The sequence below is a fragment of the Heterodontus francisci genome, chromosome 10 (genome assembly GCF_036365525.1).
Source record: "Heterodontus francisci isolate sHetFra1 chromosome 10, sHetFra1.hap1, whole genome shotgun sequence".
NCBI lineage: Eukaryota > Metazoa > Chordata > Chondrichthyes > Heterodontiformes > Heterodontidae > Heterodontus > Heterodontus francisci.
Window position 1 is genome coordinate 21829411 of NC_090380.1, and position 22663 is coordinate 21852073.

At 41.7% G+C, this 22663-nt stretch overlaps 1 protein-coding gene across 5 annotated transcripts in view; it reads left to right on the forward strand.

The window, feature by feature from the left end:
* acot9.1 (acyl-CoA thioesterase 9, tandem duplicate 1) overlaps positions 1-22663 on the forward strand; it is a 93696-nt gene that overhangs the window by 26759 nt on the left and 44274 nt on the right. For all 5 annotated transcript variants that reach the window (XM_068040223.1, XM_068040224.1, XM_068040222.1 and 2 more), the window contains 3 exons: positions 14637-14737; positions 17971-17997; positions 18473-18518. In XM_068040223.1, the coding sequence (XP_067896324.1) occupies positions 14637-14737; positions 17971-17997; positions 18473-18518 (174 nt within the window). The remainder of the gene's footprint in view (positions 1-14636; positions 14738-17970; positions 17998-18472; positions 18519-22663) is intronic.

The window sequence follows — 22663 nt, forward strand, 5'->3', positions numbered from 1 at the left end:
GCATTTGCAACTATCTTTAGCCAAAAGTGCCAAGTGGATGACCTGTCTTGGTCTCCAGCATGGCAGATGCCAGTCTTCAGCCAGTTCGATTCACTCCATGTGAATTCAAGAAACACAAGAATTAGGAGCAGAAGTAGACTATTAGGCCCCTCGATCTTGTTCTGCCATTCAATAAGATCATGGCTGATCTGATTGTGGCCTCAACTTCACTTTCCTGTCTGCCCGCCATAACCCTTGACTCCCTTGTCGATCAAAACTCTATATATTCAATGACCCAGTCTTCACTGCTCTTTGGGGAAGAGAATTCCAAAGATTAACAACCCTCTGAGAGAAAACATTTCTCCTCATCTGAGTCTTAAGTGAGAGACCCCTAATTTTTAAACTGTCCCCTAGTTCTAAACTCCCCCACAAGGGGAAGCATTCTCTCAGCATCCATCTTGTCAAGTTCCCTCATGTGTTTCAATAAGATCACCTCTCATTCTTCTAAACTCGAATGGGTATAGGCCCAACCTGCTCAACCTTTCCTCATAAAATAACCCCTTCATCCCAGGAATCAGTCAAGTGAACCGTCTCTGAACTGCTTCCAATGCAATTATATCTTTTCTTAAGTAAGAAGATCAAAACTGTACACTGTACTCCAGATGTGGTCCTAACTAAGGCCCTGTACAGCTGTAGCAAAACTTCCCTTCTTTTATACTCTATTTCCCCTTGCAATAAATGCCAACATTCTATTTGCCTTCCTAATCACTTGCTGTGCCTGCAAACTAACCTTTTGTGATTCGTGTACCAGGACACCCAGATCCCTCTGTTCTGCAGAGTCTCTCCATTCAAATAATGTGTACTGTTCTATTCTTCCTGCCAAAGTGGACAAGTTCACACTTTCCCACATTATACTCCATCTGCCTATTTTTTGCCCACTCATCTAACCTATCTAAATCCCTTTGTAGACTCTATATCCTCTTGACAGCTTACTTTACTACCTATCTTTGTATCATCACAAATTTAGCTACCATATATTTGGTCCCTTCGTCCAAGTCATTGATATAGATTGTAAATAGTTGAGGCTCCAGCACTGATCTCTGTGGCACTCCACTAATAACAGCTTGCCACCCCCTGAAAATGCTGCATTTATCCCTACTCTCTGCTTCCTGTTGGCTAACCAATCCTCTATCCATGCTAATATGTTACCTCTTTACACCATGAGCTCTTACTTTGTGTAGTAACCTTTGATGGGGCAACTTATCAAATGCCTTCTAGAAATCCAAGTACACCACATCTACAGGTTCTCCTTTATCCACCATGCTTGTTACTTCCTCAAAGAACTCTAATAAATTAGACAAGCACGATTTCCCTTTCAACTCTGCCTGATTGTATTGTGATTTTCTAAATGTCCTGCTATTACCTCCTTAATAATTGATTCCAGCATTTCCCAATGACAAATGTTAAGCTAACTGGCCTATCGTTTCCTGCTTTCTGTTTCCCTTCTTTCTTGAATACTGATGTTACATTTGTGGATTTCCAATCCGCTGGGACCTTTCACGAGTCTAGGGAATTTAGGAAGATCACAACCAATGCCTCTACTATCTCTGCAGCCACTTCTTTTAAGACCTTAGGATGCAAGCCATCAGGTCCAGGGGACTTGTCAGCCTTTTAGTTCTAATAGTTTTCCCTGTACTGTTTCCCTAGTGATTGTGTTTGTTTTAAGTTCCTCTCTCTGTTTTATCCCTTGATTTTTCAAGTATTCTTGGGATGTTTTTTGTGTCTTCTACAGTGAAGAGAGACACAAAATACTTGTTCAGTATTTCTGCCATTTCCTTGTTGCCCATTATTAATTCCCCAGTCTCACTCTCTAAGGGACCAATGCTCACTTTTAGTTATTTTCCTTTTTAAATAGTTGTAGAAACTCTTACTATCTGTTTTTACATTTCTAGTTAGCTTTCTATCATTATATTTAAGTCAATCGTTGCTGTTATCTAAAATCTGTCCAATCTTACCTACTTCTCAGACTTGTACGCTTTTTCTTTCAATTTGATACTATCCTTAACTTCCTTAGTTAGCCACGGATGGTGTGACCTCAGTCTTTTTCACTAGAATATATCTTTGCTGAGAGTTATGAATTATCTGCTTAATATCGCTACTGAACTACAGTTCACTTTAGCCAACTCTGTCCTCATACCCTTGTAATTGCCTTTAATTAAGTTTAAGACACTAGTCTGAAACCCACACTTCTCACCCTCAAACTGAATGTTAAATTCTATAATATGATTACTGGTACCTAGAGGCTCCTTTACTATTAATTAATCCTGTCTCATTGCACATCTTCTTTGGCCTCCTTATCTCGAGAGACAATGAGTAAGCGCCTGGAGGTGGTCAGTGGTGTGTGGAGCAGCGCCTGGAGTGGCTATAAAAGGCCAATTCTAAAGTGACAGACTCTTCCACAGGTGCTGCAGAAAAATTTGTTTGTCGGGGCTGTTACACAGTTGGCTCTCCCCTTGCGCTTTTGTCTTTTTTCCTGCCAACTACTAAGTCTCTTCGACTCGCCACACTTTAGCCCCGCCTTTATGGCGGCCCGCCAGCTCTGGCGAACGCTGGCAACTGACTCCCACGACTTGTGATCAATGTCACAGGACTTCATGTCGCGTTTGCTGACGTCTTTAAGGCGGAGACATGGACGGCCGGTGGGTCTGATACCAGTGGCGAGCTCGCTGTACAATGTGTCTTTGGGGATCCTGCCATCTTCCATACGGCTCACATGGCCAAGCCATCTCAAGCGCCGCTGACTCAGTAGTGTGTATAAGCTGGGGATGTTGGCCACCTCGAGGACTTCTGTGTTGGAGATACGGTCCTGCCACCTGATGCCAAGTATTCTCCGGAAGCAGCGAAGATGGAATGAATTGAGACGTCGCTCTTGGCTGACATACGTTCTCCAGGCCTCGCTGCCATAGAGCAAGGTACTGAGGACACAGGCTTGATACACTCAGACGTTTGCACATCACCACGTCTATAATAGCCTGCTCCCTGGTTCACACTAGAGCATATTGCTCTAAGAAATTGACCCAAATGCACTTTATGAACTCATCTTCCAGGCTGCCTTTGCCAATCTGATTCGTTCAATCTATATGAAGATTAAAATCACCTGTGATTATTGCAGTACCTTTCTGACAAGCCACTATTATTTCTTCCTGTATACCAGGAATAACTCCCCTGCATTGCTTCAAAATAGTGCAATGGGATCTTTTACATCGACCCAGGCAGGCAGAGGGAGCCTCAGTTTAACATCTCATCTGAAAGACAGCACCTTCAACAGTGCAGCACTCCCTCAGTACTGCACTGGAGTTTTAGCCTTGATTTTTGTGCTCAAGCCTTGGCTTGGGACTTGAACCTTCTGACTCGGGCAAGAACGCTACCAACTGAGCCACAGTTGACACAGAGGCAGGCTGCCAATGGATCAATACCCATTCTAATACATAGGCACTCACACTGCATTTCACCACAGTATACAGCCTGTTTTAGGACGGTCTCCCTTTAGAATTGAGTACATGATTAGCCCTTGGCAAATATGGAAAGAGTAATCAAAACTGTTTTTGGTGCAAAAACTGGAATCACTCAGCACGTCAGGCAACAAATGCAGAGAGAACAAATGAGATTACTGTTGTGTGGACCTTGAGTTTTGATAGTGAACCTTGGCTGAATCAGAAGCTCATGGGTTCAAGCCCCACCCCAGGACTTGTACAGGCCATCCAGGCTGGCAATCCAGTACAGAGGGAGTGTTGGAGGTGCTGTCTTTTGGAAGAGAGGTTAAACTGAGTCTGCCCCCTCAGGTGGGATGTGAAAGATCCTTAGGATGTGTTTGTTTTAAGTTCAACCCTCTATTCAAAAAAGAACATGGAATTTACTTGGTGTCCTGGCCAATATTTGTTATCACTAGAGTAGATTATCTGCTCATTTATCTTGTTTATGGGATCGGGCTTTGTGAAATTTGGCTGTTGTATTATCCTACAGTACATGAGTGATTACATTTCAAAAATACTTCATTGTGAAATGCTTTGGGATATTGTTTGTTTCTTTCTGTCCACAGATACTGCTTGACTTGCTGAGCGTCTCCACCACTTTCTGTTTTGCTTTCACAGAATTCCAGCATCTGCAGTAGCTTTTTGTTAATACTGTTTCTTTTGGATGCTTTTTCTTTATGGCACTCTTGCCTTAGTCTTGCTTTCAGGACAGTTTATCATGTTTACCATACATTTGCATTGTGGCTGCTTTTTATACCTTTTTGGATGATCAAAGTGGAACCTATTACTGTGCTGACTTCATTTGTGGTCAGAGACCGTTCAAAAAAAAAAAATATTTTTTAGGAGGGCCATTGTGCTCATTCTACATGGTGTGGGGAACAGTGTTGTGCCTATAACAGGCCAGATGCAGATGCTGTCTGTTTTTAAATGTTTTTTTAAGTTTTCCCTTTCACCCATTGCTGGAGATGTTACTTTGTGAGGCAGCTAATTTCCATTTTATATCTCTTTTCAGATGTTTGGACAGAAGTTATTTTGTGCTGGCAACAATGCCTGACTATATTTCGTCAGCACTAAAATAAAAGCAAAATGCTGCAGATGTTGGAAATTTGAAATAAAAACAAAGTGCTGGAAGTACTCAGGTCTGGCAGCACCTATGGAAAGAGAAGCAGAGTTAATGTTTCAGGTCTGTGACCTTTCATCAGAACAACAATTACAGCAACCTATGGGTACCAATGCCCCTCCAGATCTTTCTTCCCCTTTGCTTCCGTCTGACCCCATCCCTCCTTCTAATCTCACCTCTTGCTGTAAAAATAAACAGAAGTTCTGATGAAAGGTCATCTACCTGAAATGTTAACTCTGTTTCACTGCACAGGTGCTGGAAGACCTGCTGAGTATTTCCAGCATTTCCTGTTTTTATTTCAGATTTCCAGCATCTGCTGTATTTTGCTTTTGAGTTATCCTTACTGTCTTGCCAATATTTATCCCTCAATCAATATCACAAAAACATATTATCAGATCATCATTACTGTTTGTGGGAGTTTGCTGTGTGTAAATTGGTGGGCACGTTTCCTACATTACAACAGTGACTACACTTCCAAAAATTACTTCATTGGCTGTAAAGCACTTTGGGACCTCCTGAACTCATGAAAAGTGTTATGTCTTTTTCAATCATATGAGCTCCATTGTCCCACTTACTATTTCAAGACTGCCTTGACAATGTTATTTCACAAAACAGCCACAAAAATAAGTCAACAAGCATGAATCACATATCCTGCAATCCATGTCCTGCACCTCAGCAGAAGCTAAATACATTTGGCTAAATTGTACCCTGACACATTAAATCCTAAAGCATCCTGGGAATGAACAACTTTAACCATTTCATTATTTATAGCTATGATACAAGTTTACATAAGTAAAAAGGAAGCAATAACCTTAATCATATGGGATTAAACCAAATCCTAACCCTTCGTGTATATGTTATACATGACTAAGGTATCCTACAGTCCCTTCTTTTGAGGGTGAAGAATCCCTTTCTGATCCCTCACTTAAAATTCAACAAACCCACCATTTTTTATTGTTCAGACTAGAGTTTTGAACTTCTCACTAGACTTTGAACCCACCAAATACTAATTGTTCAGATGGGAGCAATTGTAGCATTGTCAATGACATTCAGTTGAGACAAAAACTTCACCCAAAATGTTTCTCTTGTGAGCTCCAAACATTCATTTTCCTCCTTTTATCATTTGTAATCAATTTAGCAAGTGCTAAGTAATCTGCTTTATCTTTACTTTCAGTATTTAAATGCCCATAATTCTACGCCCAAAATTTACAAACACCCGTATGGCTTGTATGGGGGTGTAAGCTTTACTTGAATTTCTGTATTGTTGTGGACTCTAGCAGGTGCCAATACGCTATCCTCAAATTTAGTCATTTGTTAACTACCAAATCAGACAAGTGGTGTATAATGCAGCATCTTCCTTGCTCCAAACATTAAATTCCATTGATCAACCTGTAAGGTGCAGTTAGGAAATCCTTTATCCAGAGTGAAACCACATACTGATAATGAACTCTACAAAACATCACAGCTGCATAGGCAGGTACTGCTTATCCTGGAAGTGTGCATGAAGTGTCTGGTGTAATCCAGATCCCTTCTTTTCCGCTCATTGATCTCTTCAGATGGTTCACGTTCCTTGTGCATCATAACCTCCAACAAGCATTTTGATTCCACTTTGAATACTCCAACATACTTCAACAGATGATAGTCTTGCCACTACCACAGGAACAATCACAAAATAATGTCATTTTGTTTGCAAGACTTCCTAGCATAAAACACCAATCCAAATTTCTTCTTTATATCAAACATATATTCCTGCCTGAATTCCAGATTTCCATTTTTTGATCAATATAAAATCTGATATCCAGTTATTTATAATACCATTTGTCAAGGAGAATATCACAGCTGTACCGCGGGAGGACATCTCGGAGGGGTCGTGCAGCGAGGCAATATGGGTGGAGCTCAGGAATAGGAAGGGTGCAGTCACGATGTTGGGGTTTTCTACAGGCCTCCCAACAGCCAGCGGGAGGTAGAGGAGCAGATATGTAGACAGATTTTGGAAAGATGTAAAGGTAACAGGGTTGTAGTGGTGGGTGATTTTAACTTCCCCTATATTGACTGGGACTCACTTAGTGCTAGGGGCTTAGATGGGGCAGAATTTGTAAGGAGCATCCAGGAGGGCTTCTTGAAACAATATGTAGATAGTCCAACTAGGGATGGGGCCATACTGGACCTGGTATTGGGGAATGAGCCCAGCCAGGTGGTCGAAGTTTCAGTAGGGGAGCATTTCGGGAACAGTGACCACAATTCCATACGTTTTAAGGTACTTGTGGATAAGGATGAGTAGTCCTCGGGTGATGGTGCTAAATTGGGGGAAAGCTAATTATAACAATATTAGGCAGGAACTGAAGAATTTAGATTGGGGGCGGCTGTTTGAGGGTAAATCAACATCTGACATGTGGGAGTCTTTCAAATGTCAGTTGATTAGAATCCAGGACCAGCATGTTCCTGTGAGGAAGAAGGATAAGTTTGGCAAGTTTCGGGAACCTTGGATAACGCGGGATATTGTGAGCCTAGTCAAAAAGAAAAAGGAAGCATTCATAAGGGCTGGAAGGCTAGGAACAGACAAATCCCTTGAGGAATATAAAGACTGTAGAAAGGAACTTGAGCAAGGAGTCAGGAGGGCTGAAAGGGGTCATGAAAAGTCATTGGCAAACAGGATTAAGTATAATCCCAAGGCTTTTGAGACATATATAAAGAGCAAGAGGGTAACTAGGGAAAGGGTTGGCCCACTCAAGGACAGAGAAAGGAATCTATGTGTGGAGCCAGAGGAAATGGGCGATGTACTAAATGAGTACTTTGCATCAGTATTCACCAAAGAGAAGGACTTGGTGGATGATGAGCCTAGGGAAGGGAGTGCAGATAGTCTCAGTCATCTCATTATCAAAAAGGAGGAGGTGTTGGGTGTCTTGCGAAGCATTAAGGTAGATAAGTCCCCAGGGCCTGATGGGATCTACCCCCGAATACTGAGGGAGGCAAGGGAAGAAATTGCTGGGGCCTTGACAGAAATCTTTGCATCCTCATTGGCTACAGCTGAGGTCCCAGAGGACTGGAGAATAGACAATGTTGTTCCTTTGTTTAAGAAGGGTTGCAAGGATAATCCAGGAAATTATAGGCCGGTGAGCCTTACATCAGTGGTAGGGAAATCATTAGAGAGGATTCTTCGGGACAGGATTTACTCCCATTTGGAAACAAATTAACTTATTAGCGTGAGGCAGCATGGTTTTGTGAAGGGGAGGTCGTGTCTCACTAATTTGATAGAGTTTTTTGAGGAAGTGACAAAGATGATTGATGAAGGAAGGGCAGTGGATGTTATCTATATGGACTTCAGTAAAGCCTTTGACAAGGTCCCTCATGGCAGACTGGTACAAAAGATGAAGTCACACGGGATCAGAGGTGAGCTGGCAAGATGGATACAGAACTGGCTCTGTCATAGAAGACAGAGGGTAGCAGTGGAAGGGTGCTTTTCTGAATGGAGGGATGTGACTAGTGGTGTTCCGCAGGGATCAGTGCTGGGACCTTTGCTGTTTGTAGTATATATAAATGATTTGGAAGAAAATGTAGCTGGTCTGATTAGTAAGTTTGCAGACGACACAAAGGTTGGTGGAATTGCGGATAATGATGAGGATTGTCAGAGGATACAGCAGGATATAGATCGGTTGGAGACTTGGGCGGAGAAATGGCAGATGGAGTTTAATCCGGACAAATGTGAGGTAATGCATTTTGGAAGATCTAATGCAGGTGGGACGTATACAGTAAATGGCAGAACCCTTAGGAGTATTGACAGTCAGAGAGATCTGGGCGTACAGGTCCACAGGTCACTGAAAGTGGCAACGCAGGTGGATAAGGTAGTCAAGAAGGCATATGGCATGCTTGCCTTCATCGGTTGGGGCATGGAGTATAAAAATTGGTAAGTCATGCTGCAGCTGTACAGAACTTTAGTTAGGCCACACTTAGAATATTGCGTGCAATTCTGGTCGCCACACTACCAGAAGGACGTGGAGGCTTTGGAGAGGGTACAGAAGAGGTTTGCCAGGATGTTGCCTGGTCTGGAGGGCATTAGCTATGAGGAGAGGTTGGATAAACTCGGATTGTTTTCACTGGAACGACAGAGGTGGAGGGGTGACATGATAGAGGTTTACAAAGTTATGAGTGGCATGGACAGAGTAGATAGTCAGAAGCTTTTTCCCAGGGTGGTAGAGTCAGTTACTAGGGGACATAGGTTTAAGGTGAGAGGGGCAAAGTGTAGAGGGGATGTGCGAGGCAAGTTCTTTACACAGAGGGTGGTGAGTGCCTGGAACTTGCTGCTCAGGGAGGTGCTGGAAGCAGGTACGATAATGACGTTTAAGAGGCATCTTGACAAATACATGAATAGGATGGGAATAGAGGATACGGTCCCCGGAAGTGCAGAAGGTTTTAGTTTAGGCAGGCATCAAGATCGGCGCAGGCTTGGAGGGCCGAATGGCCTGTTCCTGAGCTGTTTTGTTCTTTGTACCTTTTTTGAATCTTAAGTTTTAAAAAAGACATTTTATTTTTATTTTGTTATTTTTTGTGTATATTTTATTTTACTTTGTTTCTACTGTGCCTACTCACTTTTTTCATGTTTGTGCTTGGGGGCAGGCTGTTCAGTTTTCTGTCAGTTAACAGCCTCTCTGTATTTACGCTTTGTCTTTCACCACACCATTAACGTACCGTTTGCCTTTGCTCCATGACCTTCTGGTCACTTATTCTCGGTGACCTTGTCCTATCAACACCTCTTTTGTTATCTCTTGCCCCCACCCCCGCTTTACTTGCTTAAAACCTTTTACATTTCTCGCCTCTGCCAGTTCTGATGAAGGGTCTGACCTGAAATGTTAACTCTGCTTCTCTCTCCACAGATGTTGCCAGACCTGCTGAGTATTTCCAACATTTCTTGTTATTTAAAAAAGACATAATCATGCTTGAGATCAGTTCTTAATAGTGATTCTTGTATAATATTCTGTCAGCTGATTTTTTTTTTTAAACAATCCATTTAATTACTTGCACAATTGATTTATCATTTGGCCACATTCCTTTGACAATTTACCTGATTTTCTTCCCAAATTGTTCTTCGTAAAGTTGCATATCATTTCTCTTAGTGCATTTTAAATTTTAAATCCATACAATTATATAAATTGGAAGGCAAGGATAGAAAAAGAAAGTAGTAGGAGGAAATCTCCCAAATTGCTATCAGTCCATTTTGTGATCCTTCTTATCTTAGACATTTAATTGATTTATCCAGGTTCAGTTCTGGTTTTGTTATCTTGCCATTGTCCATAATATGAGTCCACAGTTCAAACAGTTACTACATTGATGAGTGTTAGTTTATTTGCCTACATGCCGTTGAATGAAAAATTAAAAAATTTTGGGTGAATCATTGTGCCAGATAAACATCAACCCACCTTGTACCACTAATTGATCAGGGTAATGTTGTTGATGTGGTGTACATGGACTTCCAAAAAGCATTTGATGAAGTGCTGCACAACAATTATAGCTCATGGAATAAAAGGAATAGTAGCAACATAGATGGCAAAATTAGCTGAGTGACAGGACACAGAGAGTAGTAGTTAATGGATGTTTTTCAGACTGGAGGAACATTTGTATTGGAATTCCCCAAGGGTCAGTGTTGGGCCCTTGCGGTTCCTGACATATATTAATGACCTGGACCTTGGTGTACAGGGCACAATTTCAAAATTTGCAGATGATATGAAACTTGGCAACATTGTGAACTATGAGAAGGAAAGTGTTGAACTACAAAAGGACATATACAAGTTGGTGGAACAGGTGGATAAGTGGCAGATGAAATTTAATGCAGAAAAGTGTGAAGTGATCCATTTTGGTATGAAGAACTTGGCAAGACAATAAAAAATAAAGGGTACAATTCTAAAAGCGGTGCAGGAGCAGAGGGACCTGGGTGTATTTGTGCATCAATCATCGAAGGTGGCAAGACAGGTTGAGGGCACAGTTAAAAGAGCATACAACTTCCTAGGCTTCATTAATCGGGGCATAGAGTACAAAGGCCAGGGAGTTAGATTAAACTTGTATAAGACACTGGTTCAGCCTCTACTGGAGTATTGCATCCAGTTCTGGGTAGGCATTGGAGAAAGTGGAGAAAAGATTCATGAGAATGGTTCTAGGGATGAGGAACTTCAGTTACCTAGATAGATTGGAGAAGTTGGGATTTGTTTTCCTTGGAGAAGAGAAGGCTGAGAGGTGATTTGATAGAGCTATTCAAAATCATGAGGGGTTTGGACAGAGTAGATAGGGAAAACTGTTCCCTTTGGTAGAAGGATCGAGAACCGGAGGGCACAGATTTAAGGTAATTGGCAAAAGAAGCAATGGTGACTTGAGGAAAAACCTTTTCACGCAGTGAGTGGTTAGGATCTGGAATGCAGTTCCTGAGAGTCATAGTGTCAAAGAGAGATACAGCACTGAAATAGGCCCTTTGGCCCACCGAGTCTGTGCCGACCATCAACCACCCATTTATACTAATCCTACATTAATCCCATAGTCCCTACCACCTACCTACACTAGGGGTAACTTACAATGCCCAATTTACCTATTAACCTGCAAGTCTTTGGCTGTGGGAGGAAACCGGAGCACCCAGCAGAAACCCACACGGTCACAGGGAGAACTTGCAAACTCCACACAGGCAGTATCCAGAACCGAACCCGGGTCACTGGAGCTGTGAGGCTGCGGTGCTAACCACTGCACCTCAGCTAATAAAGGAAAGTATGCTGTATGCCTTCTGAACTACCTTCAGGGGATCTGTGGACACGCTCCAAGGTCTCTCTGTTCCTCTACACTTCAGTATCCTACCATTTATTGTGCATTTCATTGCCTTGTTAACCTTCCCTAAAGGCATTACCTCACTTCTCTGGATTGAATTCTATTTGCCACATTTCTGCCCATCTGCCTAGCCCACTGATATCTTCCTACAGTCTGCAGCTTTCTTCCTCAAGATCAGCCACGTGGCCAATTTTTGCATAACATGCAAACTTGCAAACTCCACACAGGCAGTACCCAGAACTGAACCCGGGTCGCTGGAGCTGTGAGGCTGCGGTGCTAACCACTGTGCCGCCGATGTGGTGGAGGCAGGTTCAGTTGAGGTATTCAAGAGGGAATTGGTTTGCCATCTGAAAAGGAAGAATGTGCAGGGCTACGGGGAAAAGACAGGGGAGTGGCACTATGTAAATTGCTCCTTCGGGGAGCCACATAGACACGATGGGTCGAATGGATTCCTGTGCTGTAACATTTCAGTGATTCTGTGGATTGTCATTAGGAAGAGAAGTATTTAAGTATCTCCTTCCTCATAACAGCAAGTAACATCTATGCCATCCTTTCAATCTGAAAAGAAAAAAACTTTGTCCACTGGAGACAGTAGCAGAATGGTAATGTCATAAAAGCAAAATACTGCAGATGCTGGAAATCTGAAATAAAAACAAGAAATGTTGGAAATACTCAGCAAGTCTGGCAGCATCTGTGGAGAGAGAAACAGAGTTAAAGTTTCAGGTCGATGACCTTTTAGATTTCCCGGATCTGCAGTATTTGCTTTTGTTCCACAATACTTTCACAGTAGTAAGCAGACTGGTATCATTTTAAGCTGATACTTAAATAAATTAATGCAGTATATCTTTGCATTCAGCATTGTAACGTGGCAAATGGAAGTAAGGGGTTAATTATTCCTTTACCAAGGTGGGGGAAGATAATTGGAGTTTGGGAGGAGTTATAACAGCAGTTGCTGAGGTGCTACTAAGTCAATAAAAAAAAAACTTTGAAAATGTTCAAAATGTAACTTGATAATTCTCCAAAGCTGTTTTTACCTTTTCTAAAGAAAACCCTTTGAACAGTGGCATAATGTAAATTAGTCAAAATAAATCCTTACTACATGACCTTAATCCAAAAAATATACAAACTCTTTTTATGAAAGCTCAATGGCTTCCCTTAAATCTCCCATTTCTTTGGCAAATTCTTAACCACACTGTATATAACAGCTACATTCACACTCATAACTCCAGGTACCTTAAACACACTCAATCATTCAAACATTATTTTCATCCACCTTAAAATATGAATTCTTTGTTACAGATTTATTAACTCGAGTGCCAAATTTTATGTAACAATCCCAAGTCATACTCATAAGGCGTATAAATTTAGTTTACATTACCGCTTGTAGTGGCCATTGATGGAAATCAGTTTTGATAATTTGATCAAACACTCGGCCTGTTAATTTCAGTTTTCAAGCCTACAACTTGAAGAACTCAATATCGCAAAACAACAGAGAAAATAGTTAAACATAAGTCAGCATATGCTCATTGAAAAGACACTAATCAAAATGCTTCCATTTCTGTTAATAGCAACAACCAGATTAGAAAGGGTTAAACTGCTTTTAATTCTGTAAAACAGTAAAAGATAAAACAACTGAAAGCAGAATGCACTTTTAAAGAGAAAAAACATTTAAAGTATATGCTGCAAAGAAGAAAATCTGTTATCCTGTTACTTCTATCCTGTTTCCTTAAACATTCAAATCTGTTCTGTTTTTCTCATATCTAGCAAAGGAATTTCTACTGAACCACTTTGCAGCCAAAGTTTGCTGCAGATGGGCTAATTGTCCCTTATTACAGAAACTTTAAATGCTCCTGAACAAACCCCTGCGGCTTGATGGTCAATAATCTCATCTTTCAATCTCTGAATTTCCATCTCTTGCTGCTATTTCTAACTAAGATTTTATCTTGTCCCAGACTATATTATTTTCCAGTGCGGATTTTTGCATATGCAGCCACAGCTTGACCACATTATTTGCAGTTTTCTTTGTACAGAAGTGTGTAGCAGAGCACAACTGCTTCCATACATTCTCTACAAAGAACTTTTTATTTGGTACTGGACCATCCACATGATCTCTGTTTTAAACAGCTACTGTCCCTCCATCAGAGGCTACAGTTCCTCAGTGCCTTTAAACTCATAAAATTTTAATTTACATTACATGATAGTTGCCATGGTTACTTGAACTACTGGAGGGCTATACCCAAAAACCTGCTGAATCAGTTTCCTACCTAAACGAAATTCTGTTTTGTACAAGTCCCAGTTGTGTGATGCCATGTGCCCACGATTATCAGGAGTATTGCCAATCAGATCCTGTTGCTGTCTGGATTTGTAAGATATCAAATATGGTTGCAACAAAATCTGTTTATTGTGTTTGACCCAGTCCGGATGCACGCAATGTCTTTGAGCAGTGAACGTAGGAATCCTTAAGATTTTTATCGGCTCTTAGTCTCTCATATTGTCCTTCCTTGATTCATTATGGAACGAAAAGTGCTATCGTGAACAAGATCGCCAAAATATGGTTGTTTTAAAACAGCAGATGCAAGTTTACTATCTAATCAATTATCCTGAGCTCCATTGCTTCACTTCCTATCTCAAGAATGCCTTGGGTGTCTTGTTTGTAAAAAGGGCCACAGAATAAGTCAAAAGGCATGAATCTCACATTCTGCAGTCGACGCCCTGCACCTCAGCAGACACTAAACAGTGTCAGTTATATTGTACCCTGATACATTAAACCCCAAAGTATTCCTGGGATTGAGCAACTTCAACCATTTCATTATTTTTAGCTCCAGTGCGATATCGCAAAGCATTAATAAATAAAAAGGAAGCAAAAATGTAATCAGATGAGTTTAAACCAAATCTTAACCTGACCCACATGTATACACAATTAGGGTATCTTACAATGCCAATTTCTATGTATACCCATAAAATAACAATTTACCTTCATATTGTACCTTTAAGATAGCAAAACCTCTCAAGGTGCTTCACAGCAATGTAATCAGACAAAAAATTGACATCAAGTCAAAGGAGAAGACATTAGGACAGGTGACCAAAAGTTTGGTCAAAGAGATATTTTTAAGGAGTGTCTTTAAAGGGAGTGGGGAGAGAGGTTAAAACTTACAATTTTTTTCTAAAACTGCAAAATACTCTTTTTTTTTTTTGTTTAATAGGTATTGGATGCTTCGAAGTGTGTCTTCCATTCTCGTCCGGTCATGTACCCCTCTATCTGCGAGTTTGCATCTTGAAGGATGTTCCCCAGATTTGGCTGAAGGTATTGAACCAGTAATCTGAGGTTTCCTGTGATAGAAATAATTAAATGTCTCATCATCTTGGGTATAAATATTGATGTTTTCCTTTTTCAGTCATCTGGGCCGGTGCAGATCACATGAGCTCTGCCAATTACTGTCACATGACCATTATATTTATGTCACTTTCTGGCAACCTTATTGGTTGCTGGTAAGCACATAACCAACCTGATCTTTCTTTAATCAGTGCTCTGGGACAATCCTGGTAAATGTAGGCCAGTTGGGAGAAAGTGGCAGTTCGGATGCCATCTGGGCATCTTTGTCAGCACTTAAAGTGGCAACAGGCTGTCAGAACCATGATCGAGTCCAAGTAATGGTCTGCATGGTGGCGGGGAGGATTTAGTTTGACACTGGCCACTGCTTAAAAACTTTATCTTGTGTCATTAGTGGCTATGGGTATAACAGCATCATAGAATAGAATCTTACAGCACAGTAGGAGGCCATTCAGCCCATCCTGCCTGTTCCAGCTCTTTGAAGAGCGTTCTGGTTAGTCCCACTCTTTTGTCCTTGACCCATAGCCCTGAAATTATCCAGTTCCTCCTTGGAAGTTACAGTTTTTTGAATCTGCTTTCGCTACTCTTTCAGGCAGTGCATTTTCATCATTATTACTCACTACATTAAAAAAAAATTCAGTTTGCTCCTGACTTTTCTGCCAAGGACGTTCAATCCATATTTTCTGGTTACTCACCCTACTGCATGAGCAGTTTTTTTTTGTATGCAACAGATAACTTCATTCTTGATGCATTCAAGATTCTATTGCGGCTATATAGGAATCTCCTGCGACATGGCTCATTTCTGCAAGCTATTGAGATAGTAATTGACAAGAATCAAATACCAGTGAGTTGTTGTGGGGAGAGAAGTAATTTTTCAATGTCTTCATTAAAAAAGTGTAATTACATATTAAAATCCCTTTTTAAATTCCTTTTCTATAAAAACATAAGAAATAGAAGGAGTAGGATCCTCGTGCCTGCTCTGGCAATCAATAAGATTATGGCTGAAGTCGTCTTCAACTCCACTTTTCCACCATATCCCCATATCCATTGATTTTCTTAGTGCCCAAAAATCTATCAATCTCCGTCTTGAATGTACTCAATGATTGAGCATCCATGGCTCCCTGGGGTAGAGAATTCCAAAGACTCACAACCCTCTGAGAAAATTTTTTTTTCTTCATCTCAGTCCTAAACGGCTACCCTCTTATCCTGAGACTATGGCCCCTAGTTCTAGACTCTACAGCCAGGGGAAACAGTACTTGCTCTGCCAATCCCTCAAAGAATTTTACGTTTTGATGAGATCACCTCTCTTTCTTCTAAACTCCAGAGAATATAGGCCCATTCTGCTCAATCTGTCTTTATAGGACAATCCTCTCTTCCCAGGACTCAGCGACTGAGAACCTTTATTGCACCCCCTTTCCTTAGATAGTGAGACCAAAAGTGTGCAATATTCCAGAGTCTCACCAGAGCCCTATATAATTGCAGCAACACCCCCTTATTTTTATACTCCAACCCGGTTGCAATAAAGGCAAACACACCATTTGTCTTTCTAATTGCTTGTTGTACCTGCATGCTAATTTTGTGATTCGTGTACAAGGACACCCAAATCCCTCTGAAAACCAACATTTACCAGTCTTTCACCTTTTTAAAACATATTCTTTTTTTCCATTCTTCCTAACAAAGTGGATAATTTCACAAATCCCCACATTATACTGCATCTGTCATCTTTTTGCTTAATCACTGAGGCTGTCACTGTTCCATTGTGTCCTCCTCACAACTTACATTTCTACGTAGCTTTTTATTGTCAGCAAACTTGATCGTTGGTCCCCTCACTGAAGTCATTGATACAGATTGTAAATAGCTGAGGCCCAAGCACTGATCCTTGCGGCACTCCACTAATTACATTCTGCCAAAATAAAAATGACCCATTTATTTCTATGGAATCGTGGAATGGTTACAGCATAGAAAGATGCCATTCGGCCTGTTGTGTCCGTGCCAGCTCTCTGCAAGAGCGGCTTGGCTAGTCCCACTCTCCCACCCTTTCCCCGTAGCCCTGCAAATTTTCTGTCTTCAGGTGCTTATCCGATTTGCTTTTGAAAGCCTTGATTGAATCTGCCTCTACCATACTCTCAGGCAGTGCATTTCAGATCCTAACCATGCACTGCGTAAAAAAAATTTATCTCATGTCGTGGTTGCTGCTTTTGCCAATCACCTTAAATTGGTGTCCTCTGGTTCTCGACCCTTCTGCCAATGGAAACAGTTTCTCCCTATTTAGTCTGTCCAAACTCCTCATGATTTTGAACACTTCTATTAAATCTCCTCTCAAACCTCTTGTATACGCTTTGTTTTCTGTCTGTTAACCAATCCTTAATTCATGATAATATATTGCCCCGAATCCCATCAGCCCTAGTTTAGTGTAACAAGATGTGGCACTTTATCAAATGCCTTCTGAAAATCCAAATATTCTACATCCACATGTTCTTTATCTACTGTGCTAGTTGCACACTCAAAACTGCATTAAATTTGACAAACACGACTTCTGTTTCATAAATCTTTGTTGACTCTGCTGCCTAAAATTGTGAATTTCCAAGTGCCCTGTTGCCACCTCCTTAGAAACAGAACTCCCTTCCTAACACCACTGTGGATGTACCTGCACAGAAGGTGGCTCACCACCACCTTCTCAAGGGCATTGGGGCTGGCCAATATATACTGGCCTTGCCAGTGATGCCCACATCCCATGAATGAATAAAAAAAAATTCCAGGAGAATTGCCATTGGATATCTTTAACTCTGGAGGCCATTTCAGTTGTTGTTAATCTTTGATTGTGAAGCACCGACGATCTTCAGTCTGAAGAAACCTTTAACACGCAATGAAGTCTATTCACACTATTCTTGCTCAGTACAAGTTTTAGATCCTGAGGAAGAATGAGAGTAGCTGAAGTCAGTACTGCTGGACTTGTCTGAGAATGTGGCACTAATCAGACCATAATTTGCACACTGCTGTTAACATAGTTTCCCTCAGGGATTACGTTATATAAAAAAAGTCTACAATGTGTTGTTAAAAAGGCAGATTAAAATATTTGGTTAGTATTTAGTTTTATTACAACATTTGCTTAGCTAGTATTCAGTTGTAGTTGTAAATCTGTGACTGGGGATCTTTAGTCACCTTGACTGCAAAGTTTAGTCCTTCTTTGTAATTTCCCTCCACAGGGCACTCCAAACAGTTCATGAATGATGGTGAGTGACACAACTTGAAGATTGGTAGAATAAAATGACTTAAAGTTAGTGCATTAATTGATATTGTAGCTGTATCCTTGAGTGAATAAGCCTCTTATCTATAGAATGAAAAACAAAATTGTTGGGTAACACTCAGCAGGTCTGGCAGCATCTGGGGAGAGAGAAACAGTTAACGTTTCTAGTCGATTATGATCAGAACTCATGAAAGGTCATTGACTTGGAACGTTAATTGTTTCTCCCTACAGATATTGTCTACTTTGTTTCCAGCATTTTCTGCTCATATCAGATTTCCAGCATCTGTGGTATTTTGCTTTTGTTTTCTCTTATCTATAGAATTAGTCTAAAAATGTTGATTTTTGTGTCTGTGTTTTCACAGTTATCTGTTCAGCAAAAGAAAATTGTACTTGAAGCAAAAATGCTTTCTCAAAACAAAATGCAAATCTGATTTGATAATTAAGTCCCTCTTTTTGTTCAGTACGGAAGAAGCTAGAGAAAATTGTCGGTGCATCAAAAAACTGGAGGTATGTTGATTGTCCAGTTCTTAAATAGTTGTGACGTTATTTTAAGCGTATGTACTATTAATGGGAATATGAGAATATAGTGTGCATTTTTCTCCTGTAGTAATTGGCGGCCTTTGGATGCTGAGTGATGTTTTGCTAACTGTTGGGGTGGTAGTAAGTGGGGTGGCCCTAGTCTCATTGTTTCTAATTTAAATAACCTGCGGTTAAGAAACTTAATTCAAAGTGGTAAAATTTTCAATTGATAAACTAGGAGCGGCCACCTAATCTGATGAGGCAGTTGAGGAATTACAGAGCAGGTTGGGCAGAATATATATGTGGGCAGAATTTTAATGCTGATAAGTGCAAAATGTATAAGGAACAGGGCTGAAAACATATAAAGAGCGGGGCTTGAGGCCCTTCACCTACCTGACGTCTGGGGCAGCGGCGGACTCTCTGACTGTTCTTACGCGCGCTCTGTTTGGAATTAGTAAAAAAATAAGAATAGTGACATCACTGAAATTCTGTGCGCTGATTGGTCGGTGGGCGGCACCTGTTATTGCCTGGGGATAACTGTGATTGATTGGAGTTTTAAAAAAAAAGGTTCCTTTTAAATTAAAGTCCTAGGACAGCTATCTGTAATTTTTTAGTATTTACTGGCTATTCTAGTGCTGTTTGCATGGAGTGAGGCTGTAAGTTAAATGTGGGTATTTCCATTTGCTGGGGGCAGTGGTAGGTGCTCTTTGCTCTTTTTCTTTCTCAGCCTCAAAGGTACAGGGGATGAAAGTTGATTGTAAATAGCTGGTAAGTTATTATACTAGCAAGTTTTTTTTTCTCATCGTAAAAGTAATTAATGACAGGGCAGTTTGGCCAAACGGTATGTACCTCCTGTGCGATGTGGAAAGTTGTGGAAGTGCTATGGGGCCTTGGTAAACATGTCTGCAGAAAGCTTCGGGTTTCGGAGCTCGAGCGGCGGCTGGAGTCACTGTAGCGCATCCGTGAGGTGGAGGACTATGTGGATGACACGTTTCAGGAGGTAGTCAAGCTGGTGCCTAGGCGAGCACAGTCGGGGGGTGACTGGGTGGATGCTGGACGGACAAAGAAGTCAGGGCAGGTAGTGCAGGAGTCCCCAGAGGACATTCCACTTTCTAACTGGTATTCAGTTCTGAGTACCGATGGGGGAAGATGGTTCCTCTGGAGAATGCTCCGAGTCATAACCGGAATGTCATGGCTGACTCAGCTGTGCTGGGATGGAGAAAAAGAGACAAGAGGGCAATAGTGGTAGGGGATTCTATGGTTAGAGGAACGGATAGACGTTTCTGTGGTCGTAGACGCAATTCCAGGATGGTATGTTGCCTCCCTGGTGCAAGGGTCTTGGATATCACTGAGCAGCTACAAAGTATTCTGGAGGGTGAGGGTGCACAGACGGAGGTCGTGGTCCACGTTGGTACCAATGACATAGGTAGAAAGAGGGATGAGGCCCTGCAAAAAGGATTTAGGGAGCTAGGCAGTAGATTAAAAAGTAGGACCTCAAAGGTTGTAATATCTGGGTTTCTTCCAGTGCCACAGGCCAGTGAGTATATGAATAGGAGGTTAGAGCAGATGAATGCATGGTTGGGGAGATGGTGCAGAAGGGAGGGCTTTAGATTCTTGGATCACTGGGCTTGTTTCTGGCAAAGGTGGGATCTGTATAAGATGGACGGGTTGCACCTGAACCAAAACGGGACCGGCATCAATGCTGGGAGTTTTACTAGTGCTGTTGGGGGGTTTTTAATCTAATTTGGCAGGGGGATGGGATACAGAGTGGAAGCACAGTAGGGGTGATGTACAATCAAATATCAATGTGAAGCTAAGTCAGTCCAGAGGACAGAGTAAATGTAGATCTGTTAAGGCTCAGGCAAATAATGCAAGGCTGGATCGTATCTATTTTAATGCAAGGAGTCTTACTAGTAAAGCAGATGAATTGAGGGCGCTGCTTAACATAAGGGAATATGATATTGCTATTACTGAGACATGATTGAGGGAAGGGCAGGACTGACAGCTTAATATCCCAGGGTATAGAATCTTCAGACGTGATAGGGAAGGAGGTAAAAGAGGAGGTGGACTGTTGATTAAAGAGACAATTACTGCAATAAGGAGGGATGATATCTTAGATGGTTCCTCTAATGAGGCCATATGGGTAGAACTTAAAAACAAAAAGGGGGCTGTTACTTGGCTGGCAGTGTACTACAGGCCTCCAAACAGTCAGGCAGTGGTAGAGGAGCAGATATTTAGGCAAATCTCAGAGAGGTGCAGTAATAATAGTAAGGGATTCCAACTTCCCCTATGTTAGAGGGGATAGTATTAGTGCAAAAGGTTTAAAGGGGACGGAATTCTTCAAGTGCATTCAGGACAGCTTTTTGAACCAGCATGTAGAGAGTCCAACAAGAGGAGGAGCGGTACTGGACTTAATCCTAGGGAATGAAGCCGGACAAGTGGTAGTGGGGGAGCATTTTGGGGATAGTGACCATAACTCTAAGATTTAAGGTTGTTATGGAAAAGGACATAGAGGGTCCGGAATTGGGGGAAGGCAAATTTCAATATGATAAAACAGGATTTGGCCAAAATGAACTGGGAGCAGCTTCTTATAGGAAAATCTGCATCAGACCAGTGGGAGTCATTTAGAAGGGAAATTGTGAGGGTTCAGGTGCAGCATGTTCCTGTAAAGGTGAAGAGTAGGACCAACAGGGTCAAGGGAACCCTGGATGTCAAGGGATATAGAGGATTGGATAAGGAAAAAAAAGGAGGCCTATGGCAGATTCAGTGTGCTGAAAACAGCGGAGGCCCTAGAGGAGTATAGAAAGTGTAGGGGAGTACTAAAAGAAGTAATTAGGAGAGCGAAGAGGGGCCATGAAAAATCACTGGCAGACAAGATAAAGGAAAATCACAAGGCGTTTTATAAGTATGTTAGGGGGAAGAGGATAACCAGGGAAAAAGTGGGGCCTATTAGGGATCAAAGAGGCAATCTGTGTGTGGAGACGGAGGACATAGGTGAGGTTTTGAACGATTACTTTTCATCTGTGTTCACTATGGAGAGGGACGATGTAGGTGTAGTGATCAGGGAAGGGGATTGTAATATACTTGATCAAATTAGCATTGAAAAGGAGGAGGTATTAGCTGTATTAGCGGGCTTGAAGGTGGATAAATCCCCAGGCCCAGATGAGATATATCCCAGGCTGCTATGTGAGGCCAGGGAGGAGATAGCGGGGGCTCTGACACAAATTTTCAGATCCTCTTTGGCCACAGGAGAGGATATCAGAGGATTGGAGGACAGCGAATGTGGTACCATTATTCAAGAAGGGTAGCAGGGATAAACCAGGTAATTACAGGCCGGTGAGTCTAACATCAGTGGTAGGGAAATTATTGGAAAAAATTCTGAGACAGGATTAATCTCCACTTGGAGAGGCAGGGATTAATCAGGGATAGTCAGCATGGCTTTGTCAAGGAGCGATCGTGTCTAACAAATTTGATTGAATTTTTCGAGGAGGTGTCTAGAGGTGTAGATGAGGGTAAAGCAGTTGATGTAGTCTACATGGACTTCAGTAAGGCTTTTGATAAGGTCCCGCATGGGAGATTGGTTAAGAAAGTAAAGGCCCATGGGATCCAGGGTAATTTGGCAAATTGGATCCAAAATTGGCTTACTGGCAGGAGGCAGAGGGTGATGGTAGAGGGTTGTTTTTGCGATTGGAAGCCTGTGACCTGTGGTGTACCGCAGGGATCGGTGCTGGGACTCTTACTGTTTGTAGTGTACATTAATGATTTAGACATGAATATAGGAGGTCTGATCAGTAAGTTCGCAGACGACACGAAAATTGGTGGTGTCGCAAATAGTGAGGAGGAAAGCCTTCGACTACAGGACGACATAGATGGGCTGGTAAGATGGGTGGAGCCGTGGCAAATGGTGTTTAATCCTGAGAAGTGTGAGGTGATGCACTTTGGGAGGTCTAACAAGGCAATGGAATATACAATGGATGGTAGGACCCTAGGAAGTACAGAGGGTCAGAGGGAACTTGGGATGCTTGTCCATAGCTCACTGAAGGCAGCAGCACAGGTAGATAAGGTGGTTAGGAAGGCATACGGGATACTTGCCTTTATTAGCCAGGGCATAGAATATAAGAGCAGGGAGGTTA